The sequence below is a fragment of the Rhincodon typus genome, chromosome 4 (genome assembly GCF_021869965.1).
Source record: "Rhincodon typus isolate 14 chromosome 4, sRhiTyp1.1, whole genome shotgun sequence".
Lineage (NCBI taxonomy): Eukaryota > Metazoa > Chordata > Chondrichthyes > Orectolobiformes > Rhincodontidae > Rhincodon > Rhincodon typus.
This window is the reverse complement of record NC_063335.1, coordinates 32,284,191-32,303,177: the sequence shown is the minus strand read 5'-3', so window position 1 is coordinate 32,303,177 and position 18,987 is coordinate 32,284,191. Positions and strand designations below refer to the sequence as shown.

Here is an 18,987-nt window from a genome sequence, read left to right as displayed (position 1 = left end):
TATATCTGGGAAGGGGAGACAGCCAAACTTCTCCACAATCTTGTCAAATGCCCACAATGCAGGAATGCTTTCCAATACTATTTACATTATTTACTCATATAAAAACATATGAATACAATTTGCCAAATACTTCTGATGTATGCAATAGTCTTGAGCTACACATGTAATTTTAATTCAGTGTCTGTACCACATTTAATAACATGCACTTTCTCCAACAAAGCATAGACAAAGTGAATTCTGATTCAGCACAGCAGAGTGATTACATGCATCATTGAAAACGGTGCCTATGTTACTTGTTACATGTCATGGTCTGGTCTGATTTGATTTCTATAACCTGGATTTTTCATCCTGACATAGGGTCAAAGTGCACTGGGTGGGCATTAAAAATGGTGGTTGGGACAACGTACCTCATAACAGCTTACGTCATAAGGTAAGAGCCGGTAGTGTTGAAGGTAGTACACGGATAGAGAATTAGCTAACGAGTGAGTGGAGATAAAGTATTCTTTTTCAGGTTGGTAACCTGTAACCAATGGGGTTCCATCAGGATCCGTGCTGGAACTGCAACTGTTTACATTATAGATTAATGGATTAGACAAGGGAAGTTGAGGTACTGTAGCCAAATTTGCAGACAACACAAAAGTAGGTGGAAAGGCAGGTTGCGAAATGGATACAAACAATTTAAAGAGGGATATTGATTGGTTACGTAAGCGTGCACATGGAGTATACTGTGGGGAAAATGTGAAGTTGTTCACTTTGTAAGGGAGAACAAAAGAATGGAGTTTTATTTTAAAGAAGAAAAACTGCAGAAAGCTGCAACACAAAGGGACTTGGGGAAACTTGTACATGAAACATACAAAGCTAGCACACAGGGGCAGCAGGTAATCAGGAAGGCTAATGAATGTTGGCCCTTATTTCAAGGGGATTGCAATATGAGAGTAGTCTTACGGCAACTGTACAAGGTGCTGGTGAGACTATATCTGGAGTAATTTAAAGAATGATATTTCATTGGAGGCAGTTCAAAGAAGGTTCCCTGGGATGATTCTTGATATGAAGAGACTGTTGTATGAACCAAGGCTAAACAGGTTGGGATTCTACTCACTGGACTTTTGAAGAATGAGGTGATCTCATTGAAACATGTATGATACTTAAGGGGTTTGACAGGGTAAATGCTGAGAGGATGCTTCCCCTCATGAGAGAGTCTAGGACCAGAGGGTGTAGTCTCAGAATAAAGGGGCACTAATTTAAGACTGAAATGAGGAAACATTTCGTCGCTCTGTGCCCCAAGCTGCTCCAGGCTTCAGGCCCTAGGATTCTCTCAACTCGGGAGTTTTAGGCACTGGTCCCTGGGCACCTTATTGTCTCTCCAACCACAGACTAGTTATTTCTTGCATTTATTTCTGAATGGCTGACCAGAAGGCCTGTAGCAACACAGACTGGAGAAAGGGGCAGTGATTGGAGGCACAGCTCCTTGCAAAATCTCCCATTTATACTTAAGTGTATCGGAAACTCTGGCTTCAAATTAAACAAATCAAATGTACATTAAAATATCAGTTTAGGTCTTTTTTTTGTTCCTATCTATGACCCTTCTTGTTTAAGATATGTAATTATTCATCCTGGCAACCCTCTGAATGAGCTATAAATTCATCTGCAATGCAGACATCAGTCAGACTGTGTGAAATGTCCTGGTGAGCCATAGTTTGGGCAGCCCTATGTTAACAGTAATGTGAGCTTGTTTCTTTTTGATAGATTTGAGCTCTTAAGGGGAGAATGGTCTTTATGAGACTATTCAAGAAATGTTTGTTTAGATTATTAGATTTACAAGTTATTCCAAGACTGGCAAATGTTATTATAAAGCTTGGATATGGTTCAACGTGAATATTGGAGAGGTTTAAGGTGTTATGGAGGTAGGTGAAGCTGTATGGTTGTGTGAATGACATGTAGCCTGGGTATGGGGAGATACGTGTTGAGGGGGTTACAGAGCATGGAGGGGAATTGGAGTGGAAGACGAGTAGTTTTTGATTGTTGACGGGGCCTCATCTCCAGACCAAACCAATGTCTCAAATAATGGAGATTGGCTTTTTAACCTGGCAACCTTGCCACCAGTTCATCCAGCAGCAGACCCAACTTCTCTGGACAAACAGTGTTAATGAGCAGTGCTGTATAGGTGACATGAACACAACATCACAGCAATCTTGTGACTCAAAGATGAAACTCCAGTCCAATGAGCCTGAATAAAACTCTTATATCTATCAACACTAAATCCAATACTATAAATATGAATAAAGGAAATAAAAAACATTTGAATAACCTGAAAAACCATGATTCAATTGACACTGAACTGCTGTTTCAATATTTTTTAACCTTCATAAAACCTATCAACATTTCTTGTATCTACTCAGGGATGACGGGACTTTAGGAATTATGGTATTTGTATTGCTCACTGTTCTCTTCCTGAAGATGCTGATTCACGCTGGCACAGTTCCAGAGTACAATGAATTTTCTACTTTGTACCTAGGTACCTTGGTACCTAAGGTGGCACTGGGAATGGTGACATTGCACACTTTTCACTGTACTCTTGTGCTTGAGTACACGTGACAATAAAATCTAATTCTAGCCCTCTTGTATGTTGCCCAAACGATCACACGCCTTTATGCATGAACTATTCAATGAATTCCAGCAGAGAGATCATGTGCACAAACATACCAGAAGTGACTGGCAAACAATCCAGAGTAGGATACCAGACTAATTTGATCCTTTTTGAATTTATGGTTGCTGAGGTAGTGTTCATAGCAATAACCCAGAAACAAACTCATTTAGCACCGATTGAGAATGCATTATTCATAATCTATGCGATTCAGCTCCAAGATGGAAATTTCATATTCCAAATGAAGCAACAGGAAGTACATAGTCTTCAGAATATATTCTCTTTAAATGTGAAATTTGAGGATGTAGAACAAAATTCCATTCCATTTCTTTTACAACGTACCTCTTCATAGACATTCTTGGCATTATCATTATCTCCCAATAAGAGATAACTTACTCCAAGCTCGTTCTTAATCGAGACATCATCTGGGTAACGATCTGCTAACTTCTGTAAGGTCACCACAGAGCGTTTGATGTGGCCTGCATATACATACAGAAAATCAAATAGAAGTTGGTCGAAATGTCACAGCCTGCAGTATATGTTGCATAACAGACAGGAGGTGAAGAACTTCTGACCTGACTGTTCTAATAAACCACTGACCTTATTTCACTCAAGTCATGTGTAATTGTCATTTTCATATCTTTGGAATATTTGTCTTTACTTGTCCTTTTCACATTGTATTTAGTATTCTGCTCTGCCTAAGGCAGTAAAAGCAGCATTTAAAAGAAAATAAAAAGTTTGACCATCTGACTGCGATAAAATGGTTTTCACCGGTTCCTCAGTGATGGCAGCAATCCAACAGAATATAACCAATAGCAGAGATAGGACTGGTGCCTGGCTAGTGGTTGGTCCTTTGTTATAAACATCTCATGTAAATTTGCAAAGTAGCTTTGCCCGACAGCAATGTCTTCCATTAATCAGTCTTTAAATCCTTTCTTTTCTCAACATTGAAAACAGTAAATCCAAAAGACTTGGGGACCCCACAGATACAGATTATTAAAATGTCATGAATGGGTGCAGAAAACAGGCAAAAAGTCAAGTAGAATGTCACCATTTACATATGGAAGACTGGAATATAAGGTGTGGGGTGCAGTGTGAGGAGGAACACCTGAAATACTGTGCTCAGTACTGGGTGTCAAATCTTGGGAAGAACATATTGGCTAGAGTGCAGTGTAGAGGTACCAGAGTGAAAGCTAGACTAAGTGTTAATTTATAAAATCACATCACAAAAACTTGGTTTGTATTCCTGGAATTTAGAAGGTTAGCAGGTGACCTGGTCATCACTTCCAACATATTAATGTGAGAATATAGTTCTGCTGTTTGGGATGTCGAGGGGATCTGTATAAAAATTACAGCCAGACATTTCAGGAATGAAATTAGGGAAGGATGGTAGAATTAACAGAATAGTGGCCCTTATTTCAAGCAGGTTGGAGTATAAGAGTAGGGTAGTCCTATTGAAACTGGTGCTGGTGAAACCACATCTGGAGTACTGTGAACAGTTTTAGTTCCCTTTACTTGAGGAAAAATATGATTTCATTGGAGGCAGTTCAGAGAAGGTTCATCAGCATGATTCCTGGTATGGAGGGCTTGTCTAATGAGCAAAGGCTAAACAGGTTGGGGCTTTACTATTAGAGTTTAGAAGAATGAGAGGTGATCTCATTAAAACATATAGGATTCTTCAGCTTGACAGGGTCAATGCTGAAATGATGTTTCCCCTCATGGAATAGTCCAGGACCAGAGGGCATAAGGGTCTTGAGCAGATCTGTAGCTCGGGTTGTAGATGCTGTGGTTGGTTGGTTCGCCGAGCTGGTTCGTTAGTTCGCAGACATTTCATTACCCTGCTGGGTAACATCATCAGTGCAGCCTCCGATGAAGCGCTGTTGTGCTTTCCTGCCTGGTATTTAAACTCTGGGGTCCAATGGATTTGATTACCTCATTTCTGGTTTTCCTTCACAGTGGAGTATATATAGGGTCTAGTTCTATGTGTTTGTTGATGGCTTTCTTGGTGGAGAACCAGGCCTCTGGTGTACACAGAAAAGCCACACAAACTGACCAAGTACAGAATTTCAACAGTAACCATCCCAACAGCCACAAACGAACTTGGGTGAAAACACTATTTAAAACGAACTACAACATACTATAGCAACCCAGAACTATGCCAAAAAGAGGAATACCTCCACCAAGTATTTAAGGTCAACGGATACCCAAACAACTGGATCCGACGATGCCTATCACATGAACAACAACAGGAAGATACTGCACGCCCTAACATACTCATCATGCTACCATACATCAAGAACATATCCGAACTGACCACAAGACTCTTACGACCATTGGGCATCACAGTAGCACACAAATCCACGTCAACCTTCTGCCAACTGCTAACTCGAACCAAAGGCCACTTACCCACAATGGACAAAACCAATGTAATATACAAAATCCCATGCAAGGACTGTGACAAACATTACATTAGATAGGCAGGAAGAAAATTGGCCACATGGGTACATGAACACCAACTAGCAACAAAAAAACACGACCAATACACACTCATCTCCATTCACACAGATAAGGAGAACCACTAGTTCGATTGGGACAACACCAGGATCCTAAGACAAGCACGAGAATTCCTAGAGACCTGGTTCTCCATCAAGAAGGCCATCAACAAACTAGACACTATACATACACCACTGCAAAGGAAAACCGAAATGAGGTAATCCAATCCAATGGACCCCAGAGTTTAAATACCAGGCAGGAAAACACAACAGCACTTCATCGGAGGCTGCACTGATAATGTTACCCAGTAGGGTAATGAAACATCTGCAAACTAATGAACCAGCTCGGCGAGTGAACAATCCACAGCACCAGACGGCATAGTCCCAGAATAAAAGGGCACCAATTTAAGACTGAGATAAGGAGGATTATTTTTCCTCTTAGAGTCATAGAGATATACAGCAGTGAAACAGACCATTTGGTCCAACTCGCCCATGCTGACCAGATATCCTAAATAAATCTGGTCCCATTTGCCAGCATTTGGTCGATATCCCTCAAGGGGATTGACAGTCTCTGAAAATTCTTGCCACAGAGCTGAGGGGGCAGAGTCCTTGTGTACATTTAAGGCTAGATGGATAGACTTGTGATCAGTCGGGGAATCAAGGGGTATGGGAAAACGGCAGGAAAGTGGACAAGAAGAACATCAGGTCAGCCATGAACCCTCTAAATGGCAGAGCAGGTTCAAGGGGCTGAACGGCCTACTCCTGCTCATGTCTCTTATGATCTAACTTTGGAAATAGTTTCTGAAAATTGCAATTGATGTTACACCAATTGTTAATTTAAACCAGAGACTGATATGATAAACAGCTGTGAAGCAACATAGAGCCAAAGCAGGTCAATGGAGTTAGGGCTTAGACCAGTCATTGTTTCACTGCAGAGTAGAACAGGGGCTTCGTTCATTTTAGGAGCTCCTGACCATGATTTGATATTAATTTCCTTAGGATGTGTAAGGATGGTGTCTTCTTTGTAAATGCTAACACACTTTAATAACTCAGCAAGCTCACCTCAATTTCATTGACAAAATCACCATTAACAGTTTGAGGAGTTCTCATCAATTCTGATATGGCTCTATTCCTAACACTGTTGTAAAAACTCAAAGTGTTGTTATTAAAATCTTTTGTAATTTATTAATAAGTATTTCCTATTTGTAGCCCCTACTATCTGATTTTTCACCGTTTGCTGTTCTTTATAACATCCTCATTCAACAGTATTACTCCATATTTCTGTATGTATTTATCTTTGAGTTTAGTGTTGTCCCCTGTCTCTTCACTTAGCCAAGGTTTATTCTGAGAGAATTGGACCGCTTCCCCTTTTGGGGTGGAAGCTGGTTTTATATCTTGTCAATTACTTATTTGAACACCTCCTACTGATCATTGGTCATTTTACCTATTAACAATTCTGCCCTCTTTACAACAGTTAATCCCTTCTTCATCCCAGGGAAGTCAGTCATACCCAAATTGAGAATCGTAATGTTGTTTTGCATTTCAAACACTAAGTTCAACTCAGTACAAGGGTAAGCTAGTTGAGGGAAGGACATAGCCTGCATTGATATGGGTCTGTGTAGATGGCAAGTGGGCAAAAACATGACAGATGCAGCATAATTTTAAAGTTGTCTACTTCTGTGGGAAGATTAGGGAAAAAAAACTACAAAATGCAGTTGTATGGAGGGATCTGGATGTTTGCCTGTTTTTCCACATTAATCACAACAAGTTAGCATGCAGGTGCAGCAGGTAATTAAGTCAACAAATGGAGTGCTGGTCTTTATTTGCCAAGGGGATTACTCTAGACATTTTACTGGTTATTCCAGATGTTAATTCCAGTTAGAATTTATTTATTCTTTTGTCACCTTGCTGGACCTCCTAATCTCCTTTCTAGTTTGGCCCATTGTTTTTCTTTAATCTACTGCACTGCTAGAGGGATGATGCATGTCAAGTCTGCAATTAGACATGTTTTGAAATTGGAAAGTCAAAAACTTAAACTTCATAATCTGAGGTTTGACAAAAAATAGTTATAACTTTCAATATGCTATGCAAGGTTTATAATTACATTTCTTACCTAGAAACTGCTGTCTGTTTGCTTGTCGTTTTATTGCTAGCTTCACCAGGTCTGCAGGTGGATTTGGCATGTCAGCCACTTCTCCATAGGTATTTATGGCTCTCTGAAGTATCTCATTACTTCGCATTTTCTCTGCCAAATCATCTTCAGACTGAAAGAAATCACAAAGTATTAAAACTTACCCAACACAGTTCTTAGTTCATTGCAAATTCCATCAATAAAAGCAACTGTTCAGAATGCTTTCCTGCTGTCAATTCTCTGCAGTCGGATAGCAGTCCACAATGAGATAAAATAGTTTATGAGTAAAATCTTTGTTGAAAATACTTCGACAGATTGTGACTTTCATTTCCCATTGAAAGAGTTAATGGTCAAGCGACTAGGTAAGGTGAAAACAATATGTCAGTATAGTCCCAGAGGACTGGCGCTGGTTTAACCTGAGCGTTGCCACGCCTCAGGTGAGAGAGTTGAGAAGTGGAGTCCTTCATGGTAACCTCAGCCAGCTTGGGAAATGAACCCACACCATTAGCATCACTCTGCATCACAAAACATCGGTCTAGCCAACCCACAAAAAAAAAGCTAAAGGCACCACAGTCCTACTGGACCATGGGGCTGCTCTCTCATAGGAGAGATGACCAGTGGTGGTCTAACCTGAGGATCACCACGACTCAGGCAAAGGGAGAGGTTGAGAAGGAAAGTCCTTCATAGTAACCTCAGCTGGTGTGGGGATTGAACCCATGCTGTTGGAGTCACTCTCGCCAATCTTTATCAATTTGTTTTTGTATCGAGAGTGATTAGTCTGAACATTACATTGGCTGAGAAATGACTGGCACAGAGGCGGTTGGGCTTGTCCCTGGCTGCGATGAGCTGCAGGATTTGGCTGTGGAACTGTTCCTGATGTCACCACATTCCATATGCAATGATGTCAGCGACACATACACTTGTCCTGTCCTACTTTCATTTCATGGTAATTAGTTCTTAAAAGCTAAGTCAGTAAATGACAGAATCATTGCTGATTTCTGATCCACGTTTTTGTCATGGGAGGTGGCACCATATTACCGGGGGAAAACAAAATACATACAAGGTTGCAGCATCGTCACACACTGACGCTCAACAGACAATTGCAAAATATACTGGCAGTGTGTCATTCCATCATTGGCCAGTGTTATGTCACTGCAGCACAGAGTGTGAACTCGCTGCCCTATCCTATGGTACCAGTGTCCATAAACACAGCTGTTCTTAGAGTTTTCTTTTTAAAAAAAGTCCTCTCTGTCCATTCATTGCTCCAAAACAGGCAAATCAGCCCCATACAGTTTGTGTGCCGTGCCCACCTCCTCCACCACCACCATGCCTCGCCAACCACCCCCCCACCCCAAACAATGGCAGGGCTTCAGATAATTGGCAAAATGTCACAGTAACTCAGACATAAACACAGTTCTTTGTACCTGTAGTGAAAGTGAGGTTCCTCCTAAAAATATTTTTCACCAATTACTACATTCAATTAACTTACACACAGTTACGAAAAGGAACACGACTTGTCTGGATTACCATGCTGGAACTATACATGTGGGGAGTCAGTTCAAGACAGGTTAGGGAGGATGCACACCCACCAATCTACTTGCCTGCCAGCACCATCTTCTAGGCTTGAATAAGGAATAAACTACTTGGGAGAGGTATCACAGAAAGGCATGCTCGTGGAATCATACTCCACAGTCAGCTACAGAAGGAGGGAAAAGAAAACTGGAAAAACATCTATTCTATGGTAATGGAGAGAAACTAAAACATAACACACTCCCTTGGCCATTTTTCAACATTAAAATAAAAACAAAACAAAAGTGCCATTGAATGTCTATACTTGTAACAGAAATTGTACTTGCCTGGGCTTTTCCATATTTAGCTCGAGGACTGTGAGGATAGCTCTTCAGAATTTCATTAAATGCCTGGAGTGCTGCTTCAGATTTACCCTAAGTGGGAAGGGAGAATACGTCTAATATTAGTGGAAAGAAAATATTTATGAATTCCACAACAATACATACAGGTTATTCCAAAACAAAGTTAAATAAAGTCATGGTACTCAAACTTGCTAAACCTTGCTATTTGTAGTCATAGAGTCATGCAGCATGGAAACAGAGCCTTCAGTCCAACTCATCCACACCGGCCATGTTCCAAAACTAAACTAGTCCCATTTGCCTGCATTTGGCCCATAACCCTCTAAACCTCTCCTATTCATGCACCTATACAAATGTCTTTACATGTTGAAACTGTACTTTCAGGCACCACTTCCTCTGGCAGTTCATTCCACGCATGGACCACCCTCAGTGTCCATATTCATGATCTTGGTATATTTGGATTTTGAAAAGCTAATATGCCACTAAAAGGATTGCCAAAATTACGGCTCATGGGAATTAGAGTAATGTAGTAGCCTAGACAGAGGATAAAGGTCATTCCAAGCATATTCATTCATTTAACTGGAATCACCTTACAGCTCTCATTGCACCATCTAATTAGTTCATAAATGATTGTGAATCTCGAACATACATTGATAAAAGAATAATTTTCTGAGATCAGGCCTAACTTGACTTTATGCTGATTTTAACCTGTCTCTTTCTTTGTCTTGTGCTCACAATATACTAAAAAGTAATATGCTGAATTTACCTTTTCCATATTACGGACTATGAACCTCTACAAGATAACTTCTCTCACCTCTCCTGATTGAATGGCATTAATTTATCAGACACTCCTAACACAGACATCTATAGCAGAGAAAAAGGCCCTTTGGCCTGTTGGGTCTGTACCAGTCAAAAACAACCACCTAACTAATCCAATCTCACTTTCCAGCACTTGGTCCATAGTCTTGCATGCCTTGGTATACAGGTTATAAGAGTTTCTTCCTCAACCACTTCTACAGGTAGGGAGTTCCAGATTCCCACCACTCTCAGGGTGAAAACATTTTTCCTCAAATCTCCTCCAAATCTTCTGCCCGTGACTTTAAATCTATGCCCCCGGTCATTGATTCCTCCATCAAGGGGAGAAGTTTCTGTGTATGCCATTCATAATTTTATACATCTCAATCACATCCCCTCTCAATTTCTTCTGCTCTAGGGAAAACAACCTCAGACTGCCCAATCTCTCTCCACAACTTAAACACTCCCAGTGCAGGCAACATGTTTCTCAAATTGCATACAAATCCATCACGTGACCTGGTGAACTTTGTTAAGGGTTCTGAAATTGATCCAGAATGTGGTCAATCCCATTGGATAACTACATTTCAGTACCATTTGAGTTAGGTGACAATGGCCAAAACTGCACTCTACACCATTCATTGACATTTTTGAAAACAATCTGTCGATGAATTGGGAAAGCCATTTTATTGATGAATGAAAGAATGCTCTCTGGCATACCAAAAGTTGGTTAGGATGTGCTGGACAATTGATCTTCAAAATTATACTCGAGTGCAAACGGCATGAGCAAAAGATGCTCCTCCATATTTGGATTGGGACGCAGACAGTCTAGGGGTGACAAACTTTGTTTCATGATAGGAAACTCAAGATGGCTTTGATTGGGTGTAGGACATTTTAACTTATGAAACTGAAAGGTTGTGATTCATTTTTATGGCCAATTCTAGGCCATAAGATATGGACAAGTGATAGTTAGCACTGTAGAATTAGTATTGTCAGATATATCCCAAACGGTGTCATTGATTTATAGTTTACAGCAAACGTGATAACTTACAAAAAGACTACTTTGACAGCCGTTAAAGCAGCAAAAAAATTGTTCTGTCCTATTTTAAGGTGCAATTGCTGCAATTAACAGAATCACCAAGAGACAGAAAATTTCACAGGATCTTTGGTGCTACAGTGCTAACTATCACTTGTCCATATCTTATGGCCGAGTTTAGGCATTGAGTTAGACGATCAGCCATGATCGTGAGGAATGACATAGCAGGCTCAAAGGGCAGAATGGCCTCCTCCTGCTCCTATGTTTCTATGAAAGGGGAGGTGCAAGGCGAGACCTGGGCGTCCTCAGTTGCTGAAAGTAAGCAAGCAGGTGCAGCAGTCAGTCAGAAGGCACATATGATATGTTAGCCTTCGTCATGAGAGGGTTTGAGTACAGGAGCAGGGATGTCTTGCAGCAATTGTACAGGGTCTTGGTGAGACCACATCTAGAGTAGTGGAGATTTTTTTAATCCTAATCCATGGAAGGACGTGCTGGGTGTGGAGTGAGTGCAACAAACATTTACAAGACTGATCAAAAACTGAAAGAAGTGCAGATGCTGCAGATCAGAGACAAAAATAGAAATTTGCTGGAAAAACTCAGCAGGTCTGGCTGCATCTGTGGAGAGAAATCAGAGTTAACATTTTGGGTTGAATGACCCTTCTTCAGAGCACAGCAGGCTCAAAAGGGCCGAATAGCCTGTTCCTATTTTCTACGTTTCTGTACAACAACTGGTGTTAAAATATCTTATATACCAGTCCAGTTACAGTCTCAGTAACTTGGTCATTTGGAGATAAAGTAGAAACTTTACAGCTCACCTTTTTGCGCAGCTTTTCAGCAGCATCCAGTTCTGCCTTAATCGTCTTATCAAACTTGTTCAGGAGCTTTGGTTTCTTTTTTTTAGCTGGACCTAATTTAAAAAGAATTAGCAAAGTTTGTATAATGCACAAGTTCCAAAGGTTAAAAAATTGTCATGTCTCTCATATGTAATTATATTTTCTTTTATAAAAATAGGGCTCCCAACCTGCTTGGACAATTTCATGTGTTCCAGTCAAAACTTTTTCAGGACATTGATAGAACTCCCACAGGTATATTATCAATGGAATGCAGCATTTTCAGGTATATCAGCTCAGACTATCTGCTAATAAATGACCTTCTGGATTGTGGACTGCACTTAAGCTTTTCATAAGATCTTCCTAATAAAGTAAAGATTTTAGAAGACACCAGAAGCCAGAAATGTTCAGAAAGCAAGAGAAAATAAATGAAAAATCTGCCAAAATAATTCATAGAGCAAATATAGGAGTAACGAGCTACACAGAACATTAAGTCTAACACAACTGCCATTTACTTAGGATATTTCTGGGTTAACAGTGCTAAGACCAGAAGAAATAGGAACAAGAATTCATGGCTGATCCAATATTTCTCACAGCCCCGTGCTTTCCTTGTAACCCTTAATTTCCTGACTGATCAAGAATCTATCTATCTCAGCCTTAAATATACATACGGTCTCTTCCCCCACAGCTCTCTGTGGCAAGGAGTTCCAAAGACTCTCAACCCGGAGAGAAGAACTTCCTCCTCATAGAATCAAGAATTGTACAGAAAGCATTCAGCCCAGCATGTCTGTGCCAGCTCCCGATAGAGTTAGACAGCTAGACCCCATTCTCCAGCCCCATTTCCGTAGTCTTCTAAACACATCCCTTTCAAATATATATCCAGCTCTCTTAAAACCTTATATGGAATCCATCTCCACCACTCTCCCAAGCAGTGTTGCAAATCCTAACAACTCTGAGTAAAAAAGTTTCTCTTCATTTCACTCAAAGCTCTCTTGCTGATAATCTCGTAATTGTGACGCCCTAGTTAGAATAGCAAAGAAATTTATTGTCACATGTACATTCACACGAAAAATACAGCAACAGGTTTTATAAGTTGCCCCAGCACGGTGTCTACATCAATGACAGAAGTCGTACATAATAATAACATAAAAAAAGTAAAATTAAGGCAAAGTCACTTAACAGTTTCCAGGCTTGGGGAAAATTAATTAAGGAATGATGGAATACCTTGAAGATGCAGCTGGGTGAGACCGCGACACCGGTCTGCTGGATACTAGGCCGGAAATCTCCGGTGAAGATAACAACTGTGGCAGGCTGAGACCACCTGTCAGGCCATTGGAATACCTGGATGCTGAAGATAAGACTGCCACGCTGGGAGACCAGCAGGCTAGGCCTAGGCCGTCTTTCTCCTCCTTCACGTGCCCGGGCCTAGCTACGGACCTGGAGCTTCTGCCTAGCCCGAGAGTCCGGGCTGGGGGAGTCAGCCCAAGACCTGTGCCTCGCTTGCAAAGAGGCTTAAAAGAAAAGAAAACAAAGAGGAGGAAAACAGCAAAAGTAAAAGGAAAAAAATTAAGAGAAAGAAAGCCGACAGGAGTGAATGAGCCCTGGGCTCAGCTCCCCTACTCTGCCACGTACAAAAGAGAGTTACTGGCACATCAATTAGTGGAAACAGAATATCCTTCTTTACCCTGTCAAAATTGTTCATAATTTTGGACTCCTCAATAAAGTCATCACTTAATTTTCTCTCCGCCAAGGTGAATACATCAAATTTCTCTAATTTTCCCTTGCATCTAAAATCCTTCATTCCTGGTATCATTCTAGCAAATCTCCTTCGCACTTTCTCTAAGGCTTTAACATCCTTCCGTTAATAAAGGTGCTCAGAACTGAACACAATACTCCAATGTGGTCAGTCAATGATTTGTAGAAGTGTAGCATCATTTCCTTGCTTTTATACACTGTGCCTCTATTTATAAACCCAAGCCTTAACAACGGTTCCAACTTGCCTGGCCACCTTCAGAGAATAATGCACTTGAACTCCGAGTTCTCTCTGCTCCTGTACTCTCCTCAAAGTTGTACCATTGAGCCTAAATTGTCTCTGCATGTTCCTTCTCCCAAATTGCATTACCTCACATTTCCCTGTATTGAATTTCATCTGCTAGGAGTCTGCCCATTTAGCCAACTTGTCAATGTCCTTCTGAAGTCACTAAGCATTATCCTCACATTTCACTATTCTCCCTAGCTTAGTATCATGTGTAAATTTAGATTTAGATCTGTAAATCCAAGTCATTTGTATAAAATCACAAAAATGCAAGGGTCCCAACACCGATCACTGAGGGGCACCACTTTCAACTCGTCTTCAATCCGAGAAATACCCATCTATACCTACCCTCTGTTTCCTATCTCTTAGCCAACTTCTAAACCATTCTGTCAAGGACTCAATCCCAAACATTACTAATTTACTAACCAACCTGCCATGTGGCACTGTATCAAATGCTTTCTGAAAGTCTAAATATACAACATCCACAGCACAACCCTCATTCACTGCCTGTATCATCTCGTCAAAGAACTCAATTAAATTGGTCAGACATGACCTGCCCTTCTCAAAGCCTTGTTGACTGTCTAATATTAACTTATTTTTCTCCAAGTGTATATTTACCTTATTCTGTATTATGGCCTCCATCAGTTTTCCCAGTATTGATGTCAAGCTGACAGCTCTGTTAGTTCCTGGGTTATCCTTTACTGCTTTCTTACACAACAGTGTCACATTTGCAATCCTCCAGTTTCTCTGGGACAAATTCTGTGTTCAGAGGGCCCTGGAAAATTTCTGTCAATGGCTCTGTAACTTGCTCCCTTACATCTCTCAGTAATCTAGGATGCATCCCATCTGGGCCTGGCAACTTCTCTATGTGGAGCCTTTTTAGTCTCTTCTACACTGCTCAGTTGCTCAAGACTCACATTTTAAGCCACTGTCAGGTCAGTCTTAAACTAACATCCCTTTACTCTAAGGCTATTCCCTTTCCCAGGAGGGAAATATCCTCTCAGTATTTACCCGGTCAAGCCCCTTAAGAATCTGATATGTTTCAATGCGATCACTTCTCATTCTTCTAAACTCTAATAAGTAGGAGTCTGAATCTGTTTAGCCTTTCTCATAAGGCAATTCCTCTATCATCCTAGTGCAACTAGGGTACTTTACGTTGGCAAAATGAAGGAAAAAAAAAACTAAGAGATCAAAGAAGTGGGTTTTACAGGGTTATAGAGTACATGGGGTGTAAGGGAGAAACTCTAGACAATAGGATCTAAGCAGCTGAAGGAATGGCCTCTCATGGCGATTTAAAGCAAAGGGATACAAAAGAGGTGAGGGTCAGAGGAAGATGGCAGCAGTGGAAAAGACATCCAGGATGAATCCTGGTTCCCGTACTCGAATCCTCTCACTATACAGTTTACCTTCTGCACGTATACTTTCAGCGACTTGCGTACAGTTTGTTGAACATGCCCATCTCTCAACTTACAGCAATTCAAATAGCAATCTGCCTTCCTGTTTTTACCTCTGAAGTGGATAACCTAACATTTATACCTAAGATTTTGTACGTACGTACCTTTGTAACTATGATGGCAACAGTGCACACTTTTTGCTGTACTCCTGTATCCCTGTACGTGAGTACGTGACCACAAAATCTAATTCTAATTTAATTACATTATACTGCATCTGCCATGCATTTGTCCACTCACTCACCCTGTCTAAACCACACAGCAATATCATCTCGGCATCCTCCATACAGCTCACTCTGCCACCCAGCTTTCCTTAGTTACACGCTAACTCTGTACATTGTAAAACATCCTTGGATTTTTGTTGCCAGCATTTTTACATGCCCTTTGTTGGACATGTTAACTTCCTTTGTAATTTAAGCCCTGCAGCTTCTATACACAGAGAGAATGTGAGGAAATGGCACTTTGTTTTTTTCATTACATCTGACATGATATCCTCTTTGACCTCGGGGTGGGGGGGGAGGCGAGCAAGGCAGAGCGCATGGCGCGGGCGGGGCGAGCAAGGCAGAGTGCGTGGCACGGGGGGGCGAGCAAGGCAGAGCGCACACGCGGGGGGACAGACTGCACGGGTGGGGGAGAGGAGGGAGCGGAAGCGAGAGAGTGTAAGGTAGGGAAGCAAAGAAATCTCGATTTGGAAGTCTCACCCTTGCTCATTATGGCAACTTCTGCACTGAAATCTTTTTTCCCCTCTCCTTTGATGCCTCCCACTGCACCCATTCCAATTTAACCTCCAGTTGTTGTTTCAAGTCCACATTTGATATTTTCCATCTCATTGTACCAGCAAACTCTGTGCTGATACTGCCCTCTTAAGGTGCAACTCGTCCTTATGCCCTCTAAACCTAGTCCCAATAAACATACTGCAGGGAGGTTATATGTTCCCAGTCATACATCCAATTCATTTTGAACTCCCTTGCGTGAGACACCAGCAATCCTGAGATCAATCTTTAATAACTTTAATAGAGGAGGTGATAGCCTAGTAGTATTATCACTAGGCTGTTATTCTCGAGACCCAGGTAATGTTCTGGGGACCCAGGTTCAAATCCCATCACAGCAGATAGTTTAATTTGAATTCAGTAAAAATCTACAATTGAGAGTGTAACAATGACCATTAAACCATTGTCGATTGTCGGAAAAACCCATCTGGTTCACTAATGTCCTTTAGGGAAGGAAGCTGCCTCCCTACCTGGTCTGGCCTACGTGTAGCTCCAGACCCCAGAAATGTGGTTGACTCTTAACAATTAGGCAGGGACAATAAATGCTGGCCTATCCAGTGACACTCTATTCCCATGAATGAATAAAACGGTTATTTTAACCTGAAACATCATCTTTCTCCGGATGTCATTGGTACCAGTCAGTGCCATGATCTTTGGCCATCACCACCAGAAGGTTTTACAGCTTGGCAGGTCACACCATCCTGTTTGAACAGAAACACTTTGCTGCTTTCCTCACAACTGGATGTCCTTTCACTATCACTGTCACTTCCAGACCTTTTCCTGTCTCCCCACCTTGGCTTTGGCTCAGGTTGTAAAACCCTGATAGAATCAATGCCTCAATTTTCAGAGCAAGATATGGGTTAACAAACAAGACACACTCAGGGGACTGCTATTTGCTTGGTCCTTAACTAATTTGTGGTTATAGATTCCTGCTCTCTCACTCTGAAGCTGTGAAGTGACTACTTGAAACATGCAGTAGCAGATAAACTGTACGGACACTGACTGTTGTTGAAGCTTGAACTCTTCCACCTTTTGATGGATCTTGCACATGTAGTTGTCTAGGAAGCATGTGTCCTTGAGTTCTCAGTAAATGCATCTTACAGGAGGGAGGTGTCCATGTATACCTCTGCTTATTAAGCTACTGTCTAAACTTTTCAGAAATAAAATTTAAACCTAATTAAAACTTAGCAAATTTAACAGCGACCAAACTTCTTAGGCTAAAGAACATCAGCGGTAACATTTGTATATGCAAGCATTTACTCAGAAATAGCTACTCCCAGAAGAATTGAAGTTCTATGGTGAATTAATGCACTTTGGCTCACACTGCCATGGTGAGGATTGGGTTTGAAGACCAAACCCCTCACATTGTACTCACTTGGACACATGAATCATTTACCAGATGATGAACAACAGTCCCTCTGGATGGCTGATACAGATTAATTTCTCTCCAATAATTAAATGGACTTGCTCTGGAGTTACTTCTTAAATCACACTGGTGTTGTACCACAGCTGCAAGTGCTGTAACTTCCATTTATTTTGACATGAAAATTAACCAATTCTGGAAATCAAAGCTTTACGCAAATAAAAGTTTAATTTTATGACACACTAAATTAGATTTTGCTTGTACCAAGGGTGTGTAATTAATGTCTAAAATTATACAAGTGGTTAACCTCTTCACTGCTGGACTATTAAACATTAGGAAACCAGCCAATCTATGCATGGACTGAATTATATGCTGCTTTTTAAAAATTAAAATAACAAACATGACAATGAAGCACATTACTTTCCTGAGCTTCCAATTTTATTGATTAAACAGTACAAAACAAGGCTCATATTTTCCAACAGGAAGATTGCTATTGCAGCAGTGTGCATATAGGAATTATACATAGAGAATATTTGAGAATCCTGAACACAGCTGTCCCTGTGGGAATTGTCTGGGAAGTCTCTGCTATGTACAACGACTCAGCAAGTTGAAGCCTCTGAAAAGGCTCCCAATTCAAGTTAGAGTTCGAGATTTCACAGGGTTACAACTTACTTACCTTCATAGATGCTTGAAACTTTAGAGGAATTAAAAGCTGTTCTAGATATTAAACTATTCCCTTGATACCGAATCCCACGTAAACAATCCCTGCTCCTAGACACAACTACACAACCTCACTTGACACTATTCCCCCAACCCTTGGACTGCCAGACCCAACATCCTCCCACCCAACCTCACCCCTTCCAACTATCCATCCTTGCCCCCAGACTCCCCATTGATACCTTCTGACACCCACACTCACCACAACTTCTCTTGCTTTCAACCTGTGCCCCCACCCTAAGCCTTCCTCTGCTTACTGCCGCCTTACTCCCTTACTTTACCCAACATCCCTCATTCACTGCAAATCATCGAAGAGCAAGATATATTTGCTACTCTCCAGTCTGTTGGCACCTTTCCTGAATCTAGAAAATTGTAGAAAATTAACACACCAATGTGTCTACCAGGTCATTAGTAACCTCTTAAGACCCTAGGACGAAGTCTATCTGGACTCAATCTGGGAAAACTGAGATGATGCACTTGAGTAGGACAAACAAGCAGTGAGGATCTGTAATGAACAGTAGAACTCTGGGAAGCACCGAGGATCAGAGGGACCGTGGCGTGCATGTTCACTTATCCCTGGTGGATAAAGTGATTAAAGCAGCATGTGGGATACACACCTTTATTAGACAAACCAGAGATTTTAAGGGCAGGGAGCTGATGTTGGAACTATGTATCTCATTAGTTAGGCCACAGGAATCCACATTACAGGACAGATGTGATAGCACTGGAGTGAGTGCAAAGGAGATTTACCAGGATGTTACTTGAGCTGAATGGTTTCAGTTATGAGGAGGGATTAGATAGATTAGGCCTTTTTTTAAATCCACAGTGCAGAGGAGATTGAGAGGAGACATGATTGAG

The 18,987-nt window shown here is 41.2% G+C and overlaps 1 protein-coding gene across 1 annotated transcript in view; it reads right to left on the bottom strand.

Moving 5' to 3' along the window:
- The window catches only part of unm_hu7910 (un-named hu7910), a 220,646-nt gene that overhangs the window by 21,935 nt on the left and 179,724 nt on the right, over nt 1-18,987 (bottom strand). Inside the window, exons 25-28 of the mRNA XM_048595703.1 lie at nt 11,779-11,870; nt 9,124-9,210; nt 7,250-7,400; nt 2,987-3,123 (exon numbers count right to left, since the gene is read on the bottom strand). Of these exons, the coding sequence (XP_048451660.1) occupies nt 2,987-3,123; nt 7,250-7,400; nt 9,124-9,210; nt 11,779-11,870 (467 nt within the window). The remainder of the gene's footprint in view (nt 1-2,986; nt 3,124-7,249; nt 7,401-9,123; nt 9,211-11,778; nt 11,871-18,987) is intronic.